The following is a 20,085-nucleotide window of genomic DNA, read 5'->3' as shown; positions in this document are numbered from 1 at the left end:
TGGGCGCTTTCAATCAAAAAACAAGCTTTATTCTACGAATTTAGTTAACAGTTTTATAAACAGACACAGTAAACATTTTTATCAACTACAAACATAAATATCCCACACAGCTACAGTAATCTATGTGTAACCCTTAATGAATATCCCTTAACTGTTCCAATTTAATAACAAGATACAAATAAAAACAGAACCCCCTTTTCAAAGGTGTGGCCCAGCACAAGGCCCGCTTATTGATATAAGACTTGGTATTGATACTCTTATTTCCTTTTCAAACGGCAGGTTTGAATTCCTTCCAGAAAGCAATTATCTCTTTAAGTTATCAAGCATTCTGGAAACAGCTTTTAAAATGAAGATAGAAAAACCCTTCTGTTCAACCTGTGCTTAGAAGGACAGTTCAAACTCAAAGCAAAAGTAAAACTTAGAGCCACAGCCAGCTCCCAATCCAAAACGAAAATAAAAACTCTCAGAGCCACAGCCCTTCTCCACCCACACAATGACATCACTGAAGCCTGTGATAAGACAAAAACAACTCTTAAAGGGACACTCCCATGACAATGGTGGGACTGGATCTGGTGGTGAGAACCAAATTAGAAACCTTTATTTCTGGAGGGAGTGCAGAAGAGTTAATGACGCGGGTTCCTCTTCAGTCGGGGCACCATCTTCCCCTGCTTCCACTTCAGAGTCTTTGTACCCATTATCCGGAAGGATGGGCACTGGGTCGGCCTGGAGCTATTGCACGGTACTGGCAGCAGCCACCTCCATGGCTGGTAATGAGGCTTGCTCGGGGGTGGACTCCCTGCGCCTTAGTGTTCCAGGTATTTTTTTATGACCTTCAATCTGTATGTCACTTTCTCTATTATGATCCGAGGGACGCAGCTGGGACCATCTCCTATGTTCCTAATGTAAACCTGATCACCTGTTTTGAATATTCTTCACTGTTCTTGCAGAGTTGTAATTTATTTCCTAGTTCTATTGTTGGGACTCTACCTTCCCCGCCAGGGTTGGGCATAGTAGGTTTAGTCTCATACAAAGCCGCCACCCTATGAGCAGTTCTGCTGGGGTTATTCCTGTTGTTCTGTGAGGTATGGTCCTACAGTCAAATACAAATTGTGCCAATTTGCCCTCTACGGAAGCTGCATTTGCTTCTTCATGCCAGTTTTAAAAGTCTGCACTCCCCTGTCCGCCACTGCATTTGACGACGAGTGATAAGGTGCTGTTCTGGTGTGTCTGATGCCATTGGAAAGCATGAAGTTTCGGGATTCTATTGGAGAGGGCAGTGTGATTAGCGGAAACCAAGACGTCCTGTATTCCAGAAGTGCAGAAACTATGTAGTAATTCCTCAATCCTAGCAAGGGAGGTAGTGGAGCTCATGTGGTGTATTTCCAACCATTTGGGGATTGCATCTATCAGGATCAAAAACATGGAACCTATAAAAGGCCCGGCAAAGTCCGCTTGCACTCACACCCATGTGCAGGCCACCCCCATGGATGGAGGGAGACTGAAGGAATGAGTATTTCACAATTAATTTGGGTTGATTAATCCAAAGTAATACAAACTATATTGCTAAAACCTAATCTATCATAGAAAATAGCTAACACTTTGACAATTAGAGAACAAGCTGATCTAAACGAGCAGGGAAAGAGACACAATGGGCGTGATCCAGATTTGCATATTTCGGTGTGCGGCTAAACTAATTTAAATATATTAGTGCCGGATCTAACCAGCCTCGCCTCGAAGACCCCGAGCGGGCGCTGCAGAGTAATGGTTTCCACAAATGTGGACCAGGCGTGCCACACTTGGGGGGTCTCGCAGGCGATCGGGGGCCCCTGGGTGGTTGAGCTCTGGGCAGGGTGGTACCCCGGCACCCAAGATGTCGCCCAGGCACCGTGGCACTGCCAGTCAAACAATGTCACCCAGGCACACTGGCAGTGCCAGACTGGATGTGCCAAGTTGCCCTGGTGGCATCTTGCCCATGCTGGGCAGCAGGTCTGGGGGTGCTCTGCCCTTTTGAGGTGGGTGCGGCGGTGGGGGGGACTCGAAGACACCAAATGAGTAGGTAGGGAGGTCTGGAGGCCACGGTGGAGGGTCCAGAGATTGGGACGACATTTTATCTCTTCCTGCACTGGCGAGCTGAGCCTAAGTGCAGGATTGGCAGGGTACTCCTCGCCGATGTCCAGAAATGAAGCAGAGACCTGTTTAATAGCGGGGTCATTCTCGGTGCTGCAAGTGCCGGGAAAGACCTGGCTAAACCTGCCCAAAACGGGATTCTCTTTCATTTCCGTCAAATTATGCCCAGTATTCACAAATACCCATGCATACCATGTCAAATTATAAAAATGAAAACTCTTCCATTAACATAAAGTCGGGACCAAATTTATGTAATTGGAACATGAGATAAACAGAAGATGTAACGATAAATGGGCTTTGTTGATCAGAAGATGAAGCCTCTTCACAAAAATATATTATTCGAGAGATCAGAAGAGGTTTGAAAATAGCATTATAATCCACTGACATAGATTTTTATTCTCAATCTTAATTTAAAATCTTCAAGATTTTTCTTTAGCCTACTTGTAGACTGAAGTATTTACTAGACCTTACTGATAAAACAAATTACATTAAATCATATACAATTTGGGTGTGTTTTCTGGCCCTTCTCACCGGTGGGATCTTCCGATCTCACCGAAGGTGATGCCCCACGGCTAGCTCGCTGGCAGCCGGACGGGCAAGCCACGCAATACTGCGTAGACTTTGGCGGGACAGGGAGATTCCACCGGCAGCCAATGGCTGAAAAGTCCCATCCTTTGTGTCTAAAGGTAGCTTTAAGTGATTCCCTCCTGTGTGGAAAAAATTAAATGAGAGTATGTGGAAAATACAGTCCGCAAATAATTCACATGAGTGAGGCACAATTAAAGAGAAACATGCATATTAGAAAGTTAGTTTTACCCTGATTCCAAGTCTTCAAAACAGGCCACTGTGAATTTGGACTTGTACTTTGTCGATTATCTGTAAAAGCCAAAACATAAAATAATGAAACTGGAATAGCAGTCAGTAGTAAAATAAGTCAAAATATCGAAAAACGGATAATTTTTAGGAAATCTCTCTAGTGGTTACAAATAGAAGGCACACAAATTAAACACTTAATTCATTGGGAGACTTTGTGAATTTTGATAGTTAATTGTATCAAGGCAACAGGGATGAGTTACATATGTTTCTGAACATGAAACCTGTCATAATGAGCATACAAAGTTTACTTCACAGCATTGATTTGCAAATAAGTACTGACAACAGCCAAGTGGAATCAACATCTTTCTGACATGAGCCATCAGAAGAGTAAGATTAATGCTCCTGGCATTGACAGGCTTTGTGTCCCACATTACTATGATTCTCTATTTTAGTCTCTTTTTTAAAAAGTTTATTTTCTGGGGAACAGCATGAGCACTATCCGCCTTAACCCCCTTAGAAGCAACATCAAATAGGTACAGAATTCACCTTTAGCCCTCGGTGTCCGTTTTCTTCGGTTTCGGAATGCAGCACCTGACTGCAGGGCCTCCAGCAGGCTATCCATCACGCCTGTCTCATCACCCTCTGTGGAAAAGGATTGAGGGAATTTTATCAGCCTCAAGGGTTACCATAGCAATGTCAAAGAGAACAGGGAAAGATCACTATGTTATGACTAAAATCAGCAATTTCTGAACTAGACAAATCCTTAACTTTGTCATAAATCAGCTTTCTTTTTTATCAAGATTAGTCATGTTTTAGGTTTGCTCATAGCCATTAAATAAAGACCAAAGTTGAATTGATTCACCTGTGACTATTGCTTTCATTGGGGAGGATCAACAGCTACCATTGAACAGATTTTGTCACACAATGAGATGCTGAACAACTCAAACTGCCTGCTAGTTTTTGCATGTTAAAGAGCTCCACTGCTAATAGACAGCAGTGCTGATTGAACAATTGTCATGGAAAATGAAAAGACTTATTCCACATATCAGAAATAAAGGTCAATGCAATCTACTATTTATGTCACATTCTTGTCATGTTCTCTCTCCACTCCACTAGTCTCACAGAGATGATGAGGCTGCATTAATGCAATCAATCATTCTTTAACACATCTCAAAAGCTAATACTTCCTGTATTGGCATTTTGTTTTACAGACAAGCTGGCTTATATCAGAAAACAAAGGTTTTATCTAAACAAGTCACCTGCGAAAGGTTGAGAACATTGTTGACCTTTATTTATTGTATGTAATTTTAAATGGCCTTTGGAGATCATCTGTCCTTTAAATCAAACAAATTATCTAAATATTCCTTGAATTCAATGTTATTTAACTTTACCTGAAAAACCTATACATGGAAGCAAGAAAATCAAGTGATTATGAATGCATTTCCTGTATGATGCAGCAAGTGGTTTGGTCAATAACCAACTGAATAAGAAATTATAATAGAAACTTAATAGAAATTGTTATTGTTGTTTTGTGCACATATTTGAAGGTAACACAACAAATCCAAAATATTTTATTTTAACTATGTTACCAAGAAGACTATCATGTCGAGTATAATGTACTTCTGTATTAAAAGAGTGACAAATATTGTGGCCTGAACTTTCAACATGACAGAGATGTTCTATCCAAAATGGCGTCGGAAGATTTGTTCCTGAACTTGGCACCTACCCTTTCCTTGGGGCGGGCGAAGCAAACAGGGGCGGGTTGTAGTTTCCACATCCAGCGTTCACATAGTGAAGGGCAACTGCTTTCAAACAGATCGAATTTTCATAATTGGGATGTCCAAAACATGACTTGTGGGCTTTGGACTGTGCAGAAAGTCAAAAATACCAGAGTTCTTTGCAGAGGTGGGGTACCCTTTTGGAGAGATAAGATACTCTTTTTTTTAATATAAATTTAGAATGCCCAATTAATTTTTTCCAATTAAGTGGCAATTTAGCGTGCCCAATCCACCTACCCTACACATCTTTGGGTTGCGGGGGTGAAACCCATGCAAACACGGGGAGAATGTGCAAACTCCACATGGACAGTGACCCAGAGCCGGAATCGAACCTGGGACCTCGATGTGTGAGGCAGCAATGCTAACCATTGCGCTATTGTGCTACCACCGCGATAAGGTACTCTGAGGGATGGATCCAGGGACATCTATGGGAGAGGTCAGATACCTTTAGAGAAGTAAGATCCCACCCGCGCTAGCGAACGAAAGTCGGCTAGTGAACGGCGGTGAGGTGAGAGGAGGGCTGTGGACATTGGAGCCTGCGGACGATGGGCCGACAAGGCGAGCAAGGGGGTGGGGGAAGGGATTGATGCTGGGAGATGTTTTTCTGAGAGGAAATGTGTACTGAGAGGATTTTGGGGGTGGGGGGGAAGGTGTTCGATGTTAATAATAGATAGGGGCGGGTCAGGATCATGGGGCAGGGGCTGGTGGTATGATGATGGTGGATAAGAAGGATGGGAGGGTGTGAGAGACCCACAGTTAGGATAGTCACGTGGAACGTGAGGGGGTTAGGAGATCCGGACAAGAGGTCAAGGGTGCTTGCGCATCTTAGAAGTTTGAAAGCCAATGTAGCAATGCTGCAAGAGACTCACTTGAGGGTGAAGGACCAGGTGAGACTTAAAAAGGGCTGGGTTAGTCAGGTGTTTCACTTTGGATTTGACGGAAGGGCTCGAGGGGTAGTGGTAATGGTCAGTAAAAGTGTACCCTTCCAGATAGAGGCTCTAAAGGCGGTGGTGAGGGGTGAGGTGATTTTGTTTAAGGCCAGGGTGGACAAAGAGGAGAGGTTGGAGCAGCAGAGGGTAATCGATGGGATGTTGGAGGTAGATAGGAGTTATGCAGAAGATGGGAACCCAGCAAAGCTGGAAAAGAGGAAGGAACTACAGGCAAGCTTTGACCAACTATCTACCAGGAAGGCGATGCGCCAACTGAGACGAGCAAGGGGTGCAGTTTACGAACATGGAGATAAGGTGTGTTAGCAGGTCAGCTCCGGAGGGAGGCAGCGGTAAGGGAAATTGTTCAGGTGAGGGATAGGGCAGGGAAGTTGGTGGTGACTCCGGATATGATTAACAAGGTTTTTGAGGAATTTTATGAGAGGTGGTAAAGGTCAGAGCCACCTGGGGGATACTGGGAGATGCAGGAATTTCTAGATTGGTTGGAGTACCCGAGGTTAGGGGAGGGGGTCAGGGCTACATTAGAAGGAGCGACAGTGGAGCATGAGATAAAAGATGCGATTGGGAGGATGCCATCGAGGAAGGTGGCAAGGCCGGATGGGTTTCTGATGGAATAATATTAAAAATTCAAGGATAAGCTGGCACCCCTGATGGTGGGGATGTCTGAAGAGGTGATAGGGAAGGGGGTGTTGCCACAAACTTTGGGGCATGCATCGATTTCCCTGTTGCTGAAAAAAGATAAGGATCCGATAGGCCCATATCATTTTTGAATGCGGATGCAAAAGTACTGGCGAAGGTAGTGGTGGGTAGGCTGGAAGAGTGCCTCCCAAAGGTGATAGGTGAAGATCAGACGGTATTCATGAGAGGAAGGCAGGTCTTTTCAAATGTTAGAAGGGAATTGAAAGCCGTTATGGCACCGGCAGAGGGGAAGGAAACAGAGTTGGCTGTGGCATTGGAGGCTGAGAAGGCGTTCGACCGGGTAGAATGGGGGTACTTGATGGCAGTTCTGGAGCGGTTTGGGATTGGACCAAGATTTGTGAACTGGGTAAAGCTATTATATAAGGAGCCGAAGGCAAGTGTCCGCTCACACATCAGCTTGAGATACTTTTCTCTCCACCGTGGGACTAGGCAGGGATGTCCTATGTCTCTCTCCCCCCCCCCCCCCCCCCCCCCCCCGCCCGCCCCGCCCTGCTGCTTGCACTCGCGATTAAGCCATTGGCAATCGCATCAAGAAGTTCGGGAGTATGGAAAAGAATAGTGCGGGGTGGGGGAATAGAGCATAGGGTGTCCTTATATGCCGATGACGTGCTGTTATATGTGTCAGCAAGTGTGTCGACAGGGGGAATATTGGAGCTGCTTCGAGTGTTTGGGTCTTTCTTGGGGTACAAACTAAATCTAGACAAGGTTGAGTATTTTGTGGTGTCTCGGCCAGGGGTGGGGGCAGGAGTGGGGGGCTGATATTCCGTAGGGTAGGGACTCACCTTCGGAACATGGGGGTTCAGGTTGCCCGGGAGTGGTGGGGGGTGGGGGGCTCCGCAGGTATAACACTTCTAGTTTGGTGGGGAGAGTGAAAGCTGATCTGGCAAGGTGGGATGGTCTCCCTCTGTCACTGGCGGGTCGGGTACAGGCGGTTTAAATGAAGGTGTTGCCGCGATTTCTGTTTATTTTTCAATGTCTGCCAATTTTCCTCCAAAGGCTTTTTTCACAGAGATTGAGGGAAGGATTAAACTTTGTTCATGTGGGGAGGGAAGGTGGCCACAGTTAGAAAGGTGCTTCAACAGATGGGAAGGCAGGCAGGGGGTTTGGGTCTTCAGAACCGGATGTATTACTACTGGGCGGCGAATGTGGAGAAGGTGCGGAGCTGGGTTAGAGGTGTTGATTCCCAGTGGGTCAGAATGGAGGAGTGCTTGTGCAGGGGGTTGGGATTGAAAGCACTAGCAACAGCGCCGCTCCCGATGGTCGCGGGGAAATACTCAGGGGGCGGAATTCTCCGCAACGGCCGATGCCGTTGTGAAACCCTGAGTGTTCACGACGGCGTCTGAGGCCGCTCCTCGCCCCCTATTCTCCCCACCCCGGGGGGCTAGGAGCGGCGTTGCGGGGAACCCGGCACGCCGAGACTGACGTGGCCGGCAGCGCATAATGACTTCAGCCGCGCATGTGCAGGTTGGCCGGCGCCAACCCGCGCATGCGCAGTTGGCGTCTTCCCCTCCGCTGCCCCGCAAGATGTGGCGGCTTTATCTTGCGGGGCGGCGGAGGGGAAAGTGTGCGTCCCTTGGAGACGCCGGCCTGACAATCGGAGGGCACCGATTGCGGGCCAGTCCCCTCCCGAGCACGGCCGTGGTGCTCGCTCCCTTCTCCGCCCCCCACAGGCCCCAAACTCACCTTTTGCGATATGTTCACTCTATCAGCGACCAGGTGTGGTTGCCGCCGGCGTGAACTAGTTGGGAACGGCAGGCCACTCGGCCCAATCGGCCTGGAGAATTGCGGGTCACTGTGGGGGGTGGGAGAATCAGGGGGGGTGCCAGAGCGGCCCTCACGCGATTCTCCCACCCGGCCTGGACAGCGGAGAATCGCGCCCAGGGAGTCCGGCAATAATAGCTTCATTGAGAATTTGAAGGCAGTTTCGCCAACACTTTGGGTTGGGGGCAGGGTCAAGGGAAATGCCGATTCAGGGGAACCACAGATTTGAGCCAGGGAAGTGGGATGAAAATTTCCGGAATGGGAGGAGAAGGGGATTAAGACACTAAAAGATTTGTTTCTTAGGGGTCGGTTTGCAGGATTGAAGGAGCTGGAAGCGAAGAATGGGCTGGAGCAGAGGGAAATGTTTAGATACATGCAGGTTCGAGATTTTGCCCGAAAGGAGATACAGAGCTTCCCGGTGGAGCAGGCCTCCATATTGCTGGAGGAGGTGCTGACGACAGGGGGACTGGAGAAAGGGGTATTGTCGGCGGTTTACAGAGCTATTTTGGAAGAGGAGAACGCACCACTGGAAGGGATCAAAGCAAAGTGGTAGGAAGAGTTGGGAGAGGATATTGAAGAGGGCCTCTGGTGTGAGGTGCTCCGGAGAGTGAATGCCTCTACATCCTGCGTGTGCGAGGTTGGGGCTGATACAGCTGAAGGTAGCATATAGAGCACACCTCACAAGGGAGAGGATGAGCCAGCTCTCTGAACGAGTGTGTGAATGTTGCCCGGGGGGGGGGGGGGGGGGGGGGGGGGGGGGGCGGCTAATCACGTTCATATGTTTTGGTCCTGTCCAAAGCTCGAGGATTACTGGGAGGAGATTTTAAATTTCTAAAGTGGTGCATGTGAAACTGGACCCGGGCCCCTGGGAGGCCATATTCGGGGTGTCGGACCAGCCAGGGTTGGAAACGGATGCGGAGGCAGATGTTGTAGCCTTCGCCTCATTGATCACCTGAACGCAGTTCCTGATAAGTTGGAGAGCAACCTCTCCACCCTATGCCCTGGTGTGGCAGGGGGACCTATTGGAATTCTCGACTCTTGAGAAGATTAAGTTAGAACTGAGGGGAAGGATGGAGGGGTTCTACAATTCATGGGCATTATTCAGTATGCACTTTCAAAAACTGGATATCGAACATTAGTTGTGGCGGGTGGGTGGGAGGGTTGGGGGAGAGGGGCTGTGTGTGTTAATGGCGACTATGGGTGATCCCGAATTCCTTTTTGTCATTTATTTGTGTGAACATGCGGGCTAATGTTTGGGGTTTGGTGGGAGGATGGGATCGTTGTTATTGATATGGGGATTGACATATTTGTTACTGATTATTGTTGATTGTTGGTGGGTGTAAATTTGGGAGAAAATGTGAAAAAGGAGAATAAAAAATATTTTTAAAAAAAGAGAAGTAAGATGCCTTTTAGGGTTGCCAACTGAACACACGAGTATATGTTAAAAGTGGATAAACTTATTGGAACTGTCAGGCTGATTGTAATTGTCAAGCTGTCAAGGGAATTACCAACCTGAGGAGGAGTTTAAATCTCCTGACCATTTTTTAAGTCTCTGCGGTGGAGAACAAAATCAGTGCTTGCTATTTTACTCGCTTATGTCTGTTTCCATAAATCTGCAGGTTATCATTATAGGATTTGTGCTGCACGACTGATCTCACAAACTATTGTTATCGGAATGGGGTGCCTCTCGGTTGAGTTTGAATGACAGCTTTAAGTGCTTATGCAGTCTTTGAAGTGGGGCAATGGATAGAAATGTATTTATATCAGAGATTAAGTAGCTGACAGAAGGTAAATGTAGTGAAGGGGTTTTTAAAATAGTGACTTCATCAGTCGACACGTAAGAACTTCTATTGTATTTCATCATGGTATGGGTTTTGAGGTCTGCCCTCCAGTGGATACTGGATGAGATAGCATGGAGAATGTGATGGTAAAGGGTGGTGGGCAGTGGGCATGGGTTGGCATGAAGAGTATGAAGGGCCAAGGAGGCCAGTTAGAGGAGCAAAAGCTGGTATAGAGGGAATGAGGGGCCATGGGGGAGTGAGATAAGAGACATGGGTTAATGTGGAGAGTGTGAAGGGCCATAGATGATGGCAGTGGCATAGGTTGACATGAATGAGGCATAGGGAGCATGTGGGGCAGGCGCGGTGAGGACTGGAGGATGGTTTATTTTTGTATTGTGTTTTTTTAACAGCTGCAACAAAGTGTTGGAGTACCAAGATGGGCCTTTTCCACAGCCTGCCTGCCTCTACACCCAATAGCTCCTTGTGGCAAGCCTGCAAGCGTTTTCTGGGGGAGGTGAGCACGGCTTCAGCTATCACCTGCACCCCCACCCCCGAACCTGGGATGAAACTCCGACTATCCGAGGCACTTTCTCCCAAGTTGAGTTTGCAGAGCCAGAAACTTTCCTTTCTGCTTTTTAGAATACATAAATAATGCTGAGGTAAGCTATAGAAGGCTGTGAAATAATGGGTTTCTTCAACTTGAAGACGGAATCAAGTTATAAAGAAACATGTATTGGCTAATTAATATCATGATCTAGATAACAGCTACAGCAAAGGTTTTTTTTGTTGCTGTTTTCAACAAATGCCACTGAATCCCTTGGGGCGAATTTCAGCCCGCGATCGCTGTCAGAGAGAATCGGGAAATGCAACCCGCGTAAGAGACCTTCCTGTTTACTTTCTTTGTTCCTATTTCTTTTATTTTGTTATTTTAGTCCGTGGACCCATAATTGAGATGTGCCTTTATGCAGAAGAATGCTTGCCAGGACACTGTATTTCCAGGCTTCGTGTTTGGAGAGGTGAGGCCAAACTCTGGCACCAGGTGAATCTTAGGTACTAGTTTTGCAGCAAGTTGGTTTGATTGGTTAACTGGTAACTGGTGGGTTGACAGGGGCAGTGTCAGTTATTGGTTTCTGTGTGATGTTTCTGAGAGAACTGGACAGAAGTTTTTTTCGACCTTTGAAGTGAAAGGAGCTCTTTCTCTGCTGAAGTGAAAGAACTGCTCTATTGTTCTAAAACCAGTACACATCTGGCAGTTGTTTATTGTGAACTTGAAATGATCCTGAGTGCAGTGAAGGTAGACAACCTTGTCAGAGAAAACCATCTCAAGCCTAGAAAGTAGAGGTACTAGTACAAAAGCCTGAACTTCAGAGAAACACTAATCGGAAATCATCACAGTGCATTAAGGATCGTTATCCTTTTATTTTATGAATATTTTATTTCCCTCTCCACCACCTTTCTTCGCTCTGTTGTATGGCTGTGTGTCTGTGTAGAGAGTGATTGTAGTTAGGAAATGGGGATTGGGAAAGGAGTATTAAGTAGTCAGTTACATTTTCTGTCCATTTAATTAGAGTATTGTACACAATAAAAGGTTACTTTTTATAAAGTTACAACCTGGTAACTGTAGTTCATTGAGCTCAACCAAGGACAATCATCAGATATACTGTATACTCTTCTGAATAAAGGCACACCTCGATTATGGTCCACGGACTAAAAGAATGAAATAAAAAAAATAGGAACAAAGGAAGTAAACAGGAAGGTCTCTTACGCGGGTTGCATTGGGTATTTTAAATTAAATTTGATTTCACCTGTTTTGCGACTCCGGGTCAAGTAGGGCTGGAATTGACCACGCACTGGCCCAGTGTGTTGTTACATAGTTTGGGGACTCATCCGGGATCTTTAGAATGGTAGACAGTGACGATGTGGAGTACAGTATATCTGATGATTGTCTGGATGGAGAGTAAAACCTTGCCCTCTGTGGACCCAGGTGCCACCTCCTCTCCCCGTTAACCACTACTTTTTTATAATTAAAGAGGCTCAAGATCTGGAGTGAAAACTGCTCTGTGCAACTGGAGTGCTACGTACTTGTTTTTATTCTGTGCCTGACATTTTGAAAAAATGGTAAAATTCCACCCCAATTCTAAGGGGCATGGGTAACCTTGATACATGGGAGGCAAGCAGCATCTACGCAAATTTGTGAATCGTATGTGCAAGCAAATAGATTTAATCTATATTTCATTATTAGATTATAGAATTCATGGTATAATATTGAAAAGATTCAATGAAGGAGCAGCAATGTAATAATTTGAACCGGATGAGTATGGAGCCAAATTATACGAGGTGTCAGATTCCCCAACCACTCCCCAGATAAAGAGTTGAGTGACGGAAGCCCACGAATAGGGGACATTGGTTGCCCCACTGTTATTTAAGTTGGCTGTTCATAGGCTGCACATGGGTCTGCGCCTTTCTGAATCAAGAAGTCACACCTCAGAGACCTGCCGGTCAATCAGAGGCCACTGGCTTTCCAGAACTATGGGAAGAGGCATGAGATATGTGGCATTGGATCAGGATTTTGCTATGTGTAAGTGGCGGGGGGTCTCGCCATGTGCCAAGCTGGCAGGCCCCATTGAAGGCTGAGAGGAGCTGGGAACTGAGAGGCCACAGTGAATGGCAGTCTGGGTGGGGAATAACAGCTTGGGAGTCCTCCAATGGGTCCAATTTTCCATTTAGGTGAGACCCCACCCAGTTCACCATCACCATGCTGAGGAAACCTGCTGGGCTCTTAGTGTGTGCCTCTCTAGCTGCTGGTTAAATCCAAGTGTCGGGGTGAGGCCCTTAAGTTGGCAGCAATTACTACTCAAGTGGCTCACTGGCAGGCGAGCCACCTGATCTACCCTTGCTGCAGGTACAATTACAGAGGATGCAGGGCTGAGCAGTTAATAAGCCTCCCCAAATTCAAACCCATTGGCGGATGGACATTAAATCCTTCACATGATGATGCAATAATCAAAATTAAGTTCCTCCTAAAAGAATGGTATTTTCACAGGCTGAGCATGCTAACTTGGTAAGAAAAATATTAAGAGTTGTGAAAAAAAAACAGTACGAGGAACCCTGTGTTGAATATGGTCAATAATTGGGGCTGGTTTAGCACAGTGGTCTAAACAGCTGGCTTGTAACGCAGAACAGGACTAGCAGCCGGGTTCAATTTCCGTACCGGCCTCCCCGAACAGGCGCCGGAATGTGGCGATTAGGGGTTTTTCACAGTAACTTTATTGAAGCCTACTTGTGACATTAAGCGATTATAATTGAGCATCCACAGCTTTCTGGTGTAGAGAATTTCAAAAATTCACCTCCCTTTGAATGCAGAATTTTCTCATTTCAGTTCCAAATGGCTGACCCTTTATTCTGAGTCTGTGACCAACTAATTCTCAACTCCACAAATAGGGAAACATCGTCCCAGCAGCTACATTGTTGTGTCCCTGAACAATGTTATAGTTCAATCCATTCACTCTTCTAAATTCTTGGGAATATAGGCCAAGACAAATATATATATTGATGGGATATCAATCTCCCCCTCCCCCCCATTGTGGATCAATCACCTCGGCTCCAACCTATTATGTGGACAAAGGGGCCACATTGAAATCATGTGACTAAAACTATCAAGAGAGGGGGTTGGCACATTATTACCCCACAAGAAAATCCAGCAAGACAGTCGAGGACTAGCAGCACAGACGTCATCATCCAACAAGAAGAAAGGCACCTTGTCTTAAACCAACAGTCATTTCAGGCAATGAAAAGCGGGACTAATTTGTTTTCATCTGCAAGATTACATTTCTTCTCTGCAGAAGCTCAGCAACAATTGTGTATGAAAAACCGAGAAACGTCCAACCTCCACTTGTCTGCAAAGTACCAACAAAAAGAATCCTTCAGGCCTGCAATGCTTTTCATCTTAGGATTGCTTAAGAATACAGAGTTTCTTGTTACTCTGTTAGTAATCTGACTAATAACCTAAGTGTTTGTTTCATTTCGAGAATTCATTTCTTTTGTGTTAAAAGCAAATTACTACGAATGCTGGAATCTGAAACAAAAACAGAAAATACTGAATAATCTCAGCAGGTCTGACAGCATCTGTGGAGAGAGAAGGGAGCTAATGGGCTGGATTCTTCCGCCCCGCCAGCCGCAAGATCGCCACGGGTGAGATGCGGACAAGGAAAAGTCCATTGACCTTGGGCAGGATGCTCCGGTCGCCAGGCGGGGCAGAAAAATCCCGCGCAATGTTTCGGATTACTCCTTTGTCTGCGTGATTGAGGGAGTGCCTTTACTTTTTGATTGTTGAGTAAATAAACGTTTGTCCCTTCTTCTGATATAAACTGACCAGCAAACCTGTTTATCTCTATTCTATAAAGTCACAACACTCAAAATATTTAAACATTCCTTCTCTATATATCTTGTTGTGGTCAACCAAGAGGTGAAATAAAAAGAGAAAAGCTATCCCACCACATCTCCCTGTCCGTATCTATACTAATGGTTTAGCCTTGGGTGCAGAGGCTATAATTTCAACATCTGCAGCTGACACAAAACTTGGAAGTACAATAATAACGTATGCGAGGTGGATGGTGATAGACTTCAAGAGGATATGGGTTGGTGGAATGAATGGACATTTGACAAATAAAATTTAATGCAGAGAAATGTTGAGTAATAAATTTTAGTCAGAAAAACGAGGAGAGGCAATGGAGTGAATTCTCCAACACCCGACACCGGTAATAGGTTTCTTGATCGGACGGAGAATGGAGTGCAGCCGAAAATGGGATGGGCAAAATCCCATTCCAATGCTCTGGGTACCCCACCGGTGAGAACAGCGAGCTAAATGCCGCGTGCTAGCAGGACAATGCAAATCACCCAATTTGCATCCATTTGCATCTGATTAACAGGCTGGAAGCCTGCGTCTCCACCCCTCTTTCCCTAGTCCATTATGCACGACCCCACAGAGTGGTCCTGATGGGGTGGACCATGCAGTAGGTCGAGGGGGTCAGTGCACTACTGAAGTACTCCCCAAAGTCCATCAGAAGGCCCCACTCCACCCACAATGGAAATCTCGTCTCCTGCCCGAACTCCCAACAGAGACCTCTGCCTGAAAGCTGGGCAGTCCAGGCAGTCGGAGAAATCACTGCATTTTCACTTCCCTGTCCCTAACATCTCCTGCCTCAGACAAAAGTGCTTAAAGCAGCAGCTGTTACTGAGTCTTCCTTAAAAGCCAAGTAGACTTCAAAGGGTTCAAATCCCTTGACAGCCTTTGAAATACAAATATTCCACTCATTTTCAGATAGTACATTGCATCAGCCAGCGATTGACAGTTTTATTACTCCAGTGATAGATGCTTGGTGGATTGTTGATCTATCATTCCCTTCACGCTTGAATGCATCTCAAGTACCCTGCTTTGATGCTAACCAGAATGTTTCTAACCCCTCTTGCTATGATTGACAGTTCCTCACCACACAAAAGCAGCTAAGTGCTTTCACTTCCTTTTTTTTCACGGCAGCAAGCACCTATAGTTACAGGGATTGATTGGAGAGGTCAGGAATGTCCTTCTTCTTCGAGAGAAGAAGGCTAAAAGGCGATCTGATGGGAGGCATTCCAAATCACGAGGACGCTAGACAGAGCAGATAAAAGAGAAACTGCTTCAGTTGGCCGAAAGGTTGTGAATGAGAGCATGCAGAATTAAGGTGAGTGGCAATAAAACCAATGGCCACACAAGAAAACGTATTTTTATGCAGTGAGTGGTTAATGTAATGTACTGCAGAAGAGGGTAATGGCTTTCAACAGGGTCTTAGGAAGCAGCCAAAGAGAATAAATGGGTAGGCTTATGAGGAAAGGGGAAAGAAGTGAGACTAGTTAAATTGCTTTTCAAAAGAGATGGCAGATTCCCAACTGGTCCAATGCTCTCTTTCTGTGTTGAAATCATTCTGATTCTATAACTTACTGGATAGATTTTCGACAGGGCTTGGGAGAATTTATGCACAGGTTTGCATCAATGGTGAATGGGTTGGTGGGTATGTTATATGATGCATTATTGGGTGTTTAGTGTCAGCTAAGCAAGAAAGCAATATGTCTGTGAAAAAATGTTTTAGCAACAGCATTCTTTTAACAGTTAATTGCCAGCTCTGAATAAATTGAGTGATTTCATTGCTGAGTTATTTGTGAGATGCTGGTTTGTGATTGTTGGATATTCCTATCTGTCTGTTTGATTAACTCAACAGATATTGGTTATTTGATCAATCAGATGTAATAGGCACTTTTGCACAAGCAAAGTCTAGGAAAATATGCTTATGACAGACTAATCATATTTTCTCGGCTCAGACAAACTTATTAAATCTCACTCGATTATTTTTATTAGTGAATCTCACTATGTGAACTAGAATTTTCAAAATTATATCAAAAAGCTCAAAATTCACGTGTAAACAGGTAATTCAGAATAATTTACTGTCATTTCCAGTGACTATTACCTATGTTGTTTTCAAAGTGTGTGACAAAGGAGATGCCACAATGATTGATTTTTCAATTATGTTACAATATATTTTCTCTATGTTAACAGCATTCTAAGCTTATTTACACTCTGATAAAATCAAACCAATCGATTAGTATTCTCTGCAGAGATCTTCAATGACACATGTGAAATAAAATGAGTCACTGCCTACTAATATTTTGTAAAGAAGTGATTATTTGCATTTATCGAAAGGACATCAATTGTGTAGGTTTTAAATCCAAGAGCTGATCTGACATTCCAGCACTGAGCTGCAATGAAAGGCTTGGAAAACAATTTGATGTGCTAGCAATTAACCAAACTTTGAAATAAGTTAGAAAAATGTATATGACAAAATCCTTTTCTATGCTAATGCTACTGTTTTTTGGTGAAGCTGCATTTCAGTTTTTCCCTTACCAACTGTCCTTATAACCATAGTATTGGGATGATGTGGAGGTAAAATTCTTCTTAAGGTCCTTCCATTGCTCAATTCTAATCTAAAAGTTTAACCATTCCAACAGGCTAGAAAATTGATTTGATAAAAGTTCTACCCCTTAAATGCTAACTTACTTGTTCATTCTCCACAGCTAATTCTTGAACTGCTGAGTGTTTCAAAAGTTTTCTATTTTTGTTTCAAATTTCCAGCTTCTGCAGCATTTTTGTTTTTTTGTACATTTCTAGCCATTTCTGCTCTCATTCCCCTGCCAATTCTACCTGCTATTGATCTCTGCAAGATACACAAGAGAAAGTTAAGGAAATTGGCTTTTAAAGTTAGTTGAGTAGCTACCTCAGATAGTTGGAGCATGGTGTTAACGATGCCAAAGCCCTACATTTACCAATATGGCTTTGCATCCTGCAAGCCAATGAATACTCACTGCCATCGTTCCGGGGGCACAGGCAGGATAGTAGACTTGAAGCTACGATCAGATCAGCCATGATTCTATTGAAAGATGGAGCGGATGCGAAGGGCCAAATGGCCTACTGTTATCCCTCATGTTTTTACCTCTAGCTTTCCATGTAAAAATGCCGAGTCACCAGGATAATAGTGTTACGTTAACATCCTTTGACAAAGGTGCCTTTTCAAATTATTTACTGATAATTAACAAAGATGATTTGCTGTTAATAAAATTCTGGCATCATTCAGTATTATTCAGCATTTTTTGATAATATTTAATGCAATATATGTTTGTTTTGTTCAACTATCAAGCTGGGGTCCCTCTTGCAGGTGTTAATTGATTATCAGATGAAGTATACAAATTATGCTGTGATACAATTTGTGCATATATTACTTTCTGAATCGCTCACATACTAACTTCATAAAGGTCAATGTCAATATTTTTCTTCCTCTGCAATAGCTTTCTCTGAAAATTATTTTGAAATCTGCTATGGTTCAGGTTAGACAGCATCATAAAAAGAATTAAAGCTGGCTAACAGTTAGTTGACTAAAATATATAACACAAAAATGATTTTTTGCAGCTAACAATTTGTGTGAAAAGATTTATATTGTGGAGAGGACCTGAATATGCCATAACTGTATTCCTGAGATAATGGGTAACCAGTAAATTAAAAGGCATTGCTGATGTTCTGTGTTAATTAATCTTTGTAGGCAGATTGCTATACTTATTAAAAAATAACCATGTATTGATGTAACAGATTTTCCAAAATCGTATTGAGATTTAATCAGGTCATACAGATAGTCCCAACTGAAAATGCAATAACCCAAAAGCTTGAAATCTGAAATAGAAACAGAAAATTTTGGAAATACTCAGCAGGTCTGCATCGGTAGAAAAAGAAACAGAGCTAATTTTTCAGACTGTGGCCTTGCATCTGAACTGCTTTTGGATTAAAGTGATTTGTTTTAATTTCTAGACTGTTTGTCTAGGATTACCATTTTGCAGTTATGCCAACGTTTCTATTTAATAAATAACGAATTTTTAATACAGGAAACATACTTAATAAGAATAGTAGGGCTAAGATGTGATGACTAACTAAACATAATTATTTATCTTAATTTGCCCATGAAGGAGGGAAGTTAGACAGGGAGCTATTGAAATGTGTGACTGGAAAAAGGGTCTGGTAGCAGAAGATGTGCATTCTGAAAGGAACAATTAATGGAAACTTCAATCCCGCTTTCACACCCACCTGTGCCGATTTGCAGGAAAAAAGTTTAGGCCTTCAAATTTCACAGTTTTTTTTATCCTAATGTTTCTGTATGAATTCGAAAGTGGAGGAGAATGCTCCATGTGTAACCAAATAAAAAATCTGTTCTTTATCAAGTTAAAAGGACAGCACCTATGATACACGAAATGCAGGTGGAAAACTTATAGACCACACAGGTAGCATCTTGATATTTTTTGGACTAACAGTTAATTCCCATTGTAGTTGCCCACTGAACCATTGAGTTTCTAAATACAACCTGCTGATTAAATCAAAGTTTTTTGTGCTCGGAATTTTAAATTATTCAATATCCAATTTGATTAACAGATTTATTTTTGAGTGATATTGACGAAGAATAAATATTTGCCGGGAGGCTGGGGATAACTCCCTTATTCTTCTTTGAAATAAAGAAATGGAGTCCCTTATGTCTACCTGAGAAGGCAGATGGCACCTTGATTTAATGTTTCATCAAAAGGTGACTGGGGGTCCCCATCAATATTGCTCCTGGAGCATCAGCCTTGAATTTTGTGCTTTCTTAAAATTTGCAATTGGGCATGAATCTACAACCTTTTGATTCAGATGAGAGTGCAGCCAACTGAGCAATGGCTGACATTTTAACTAGAGAGAGATTTGGTGGACCTCCAAGAGTGAATATGGCACACAAAGGCCAGACAACATGCTACAAATTTCTCTGATTCAGGTCTGCAGGCTTTAGTGCTGGACTTGGGCAGAAGATTTGCAGAAGGCCAGGATGATTTCCATAGAGACACCGAGATGGCATTGAGAGCAGAACGCCGATGGGGTCAATGCCAGCAATCTAGTCCTGCGGGCATGGATGCATTGCATAAGAAAATTCAGTGACCTCATAACAAGAAATCTAGGTCAATGAATGCACCTTCAAAAATGAACCACTCGCCTCCCGAGTGCTCCATTCACCCCACTCTCATCACTCACCCCTGACATTATCGAACATGACTCATACTTCACATTCATAGCTTTACCCGACCCTCAGACTGCTACAATCTTCATACCCACATCTCATAGCTATCCAATCATGACAGCCTCATCACCAAACAGTGTACCACACTCACTGACAAGCCTCCTTCTCTCTGGCAACACCAGGTAGTTTATAACCACAGGGAGCAGCACCTAAGTGGCATGGGCAGGCATGATGCATTTCCACATCCCAATGGAGGCAAGTGTATGGGTTATCATAGCAGCAGCCATGGCTGAGACTGTGACCATCAGCAGGGCTGAACATGACGATATGTTCCCAATTGATTCATGTTCTCACATCCCATTTCCCCTTCATCCTACACTCTTCTCTGATTTGTAAGCTGTAGAGGGTCTACGTACCCACTTCTTGCTTCCCCACCACTTCCCTAACAGGAACTCTACTTTTGTACTTTTTTCGTTCTAGAAACCCAAGACCTGCCACCTGGACAGGCAGCAGTGTGGCAACCTGAAGTCCAAGAGGAACAAAAGACTAATGGAACATTATA

The 20,085-nt window shown here is 44.1% G+C and overlaps 1 protein-coding gene across 4 annotated transcripts in view; it reads right to left on the bottom strand.

Annotated features, from left to right (window-relative positions):
* Positions 1-20,085, bottom strand: part of LOC119977295 (protein diaphanous homolog 3-like) — a 729,004-nt gene that overhangs the window by 118,580 nt on the left and 590,339 nt on the right. For 2 of the 4 annotated variants that reach the window (XM_038818049.1, XM_038818051.1), the window contains exons 26-27: positions 3,490-3,585; positions 2,944-3,003 (exon numbers count right to left, since the gene is read on the bottom strand). In XM_038818049.1, coding sequence (XP_038673977.1) covers positions 2,944-3,003; positions 3,490-3,585 — 156 coding nt within the window. Of the gene's footprint in view, positions 1-2,666; positions 2,835-2,943; positions 3,004-3,489; positions 3,586-17,067; positions 17,154-20,085 lie in introns of those variants that run through there. The other 2 variants (XM_038818050.1, XM_038818053.1) reach the window with 2 other exon arrangements.

The sequence above is a fragment of the Scyliorhinus canicula genome, chromosome 14, assembly GCF_902713615.1.
Source record: "Scyliorhinus canicula chromosome 14, sScyCan1.1, whole genome shotgun sequence".
Lineage (NCBI taxonomy): Eukaryota > Metazoa > Chordata > Chondrichthyes > Carcharhiniformes > Scyliorhinidae > Scyliorhinus > Scyliorhinus canicula.
The sequence above is the reverse complement of the archived record's forward strand: the minus strand, read 5'-3'. Positions and strand labels throughout refer to the sequence as shown.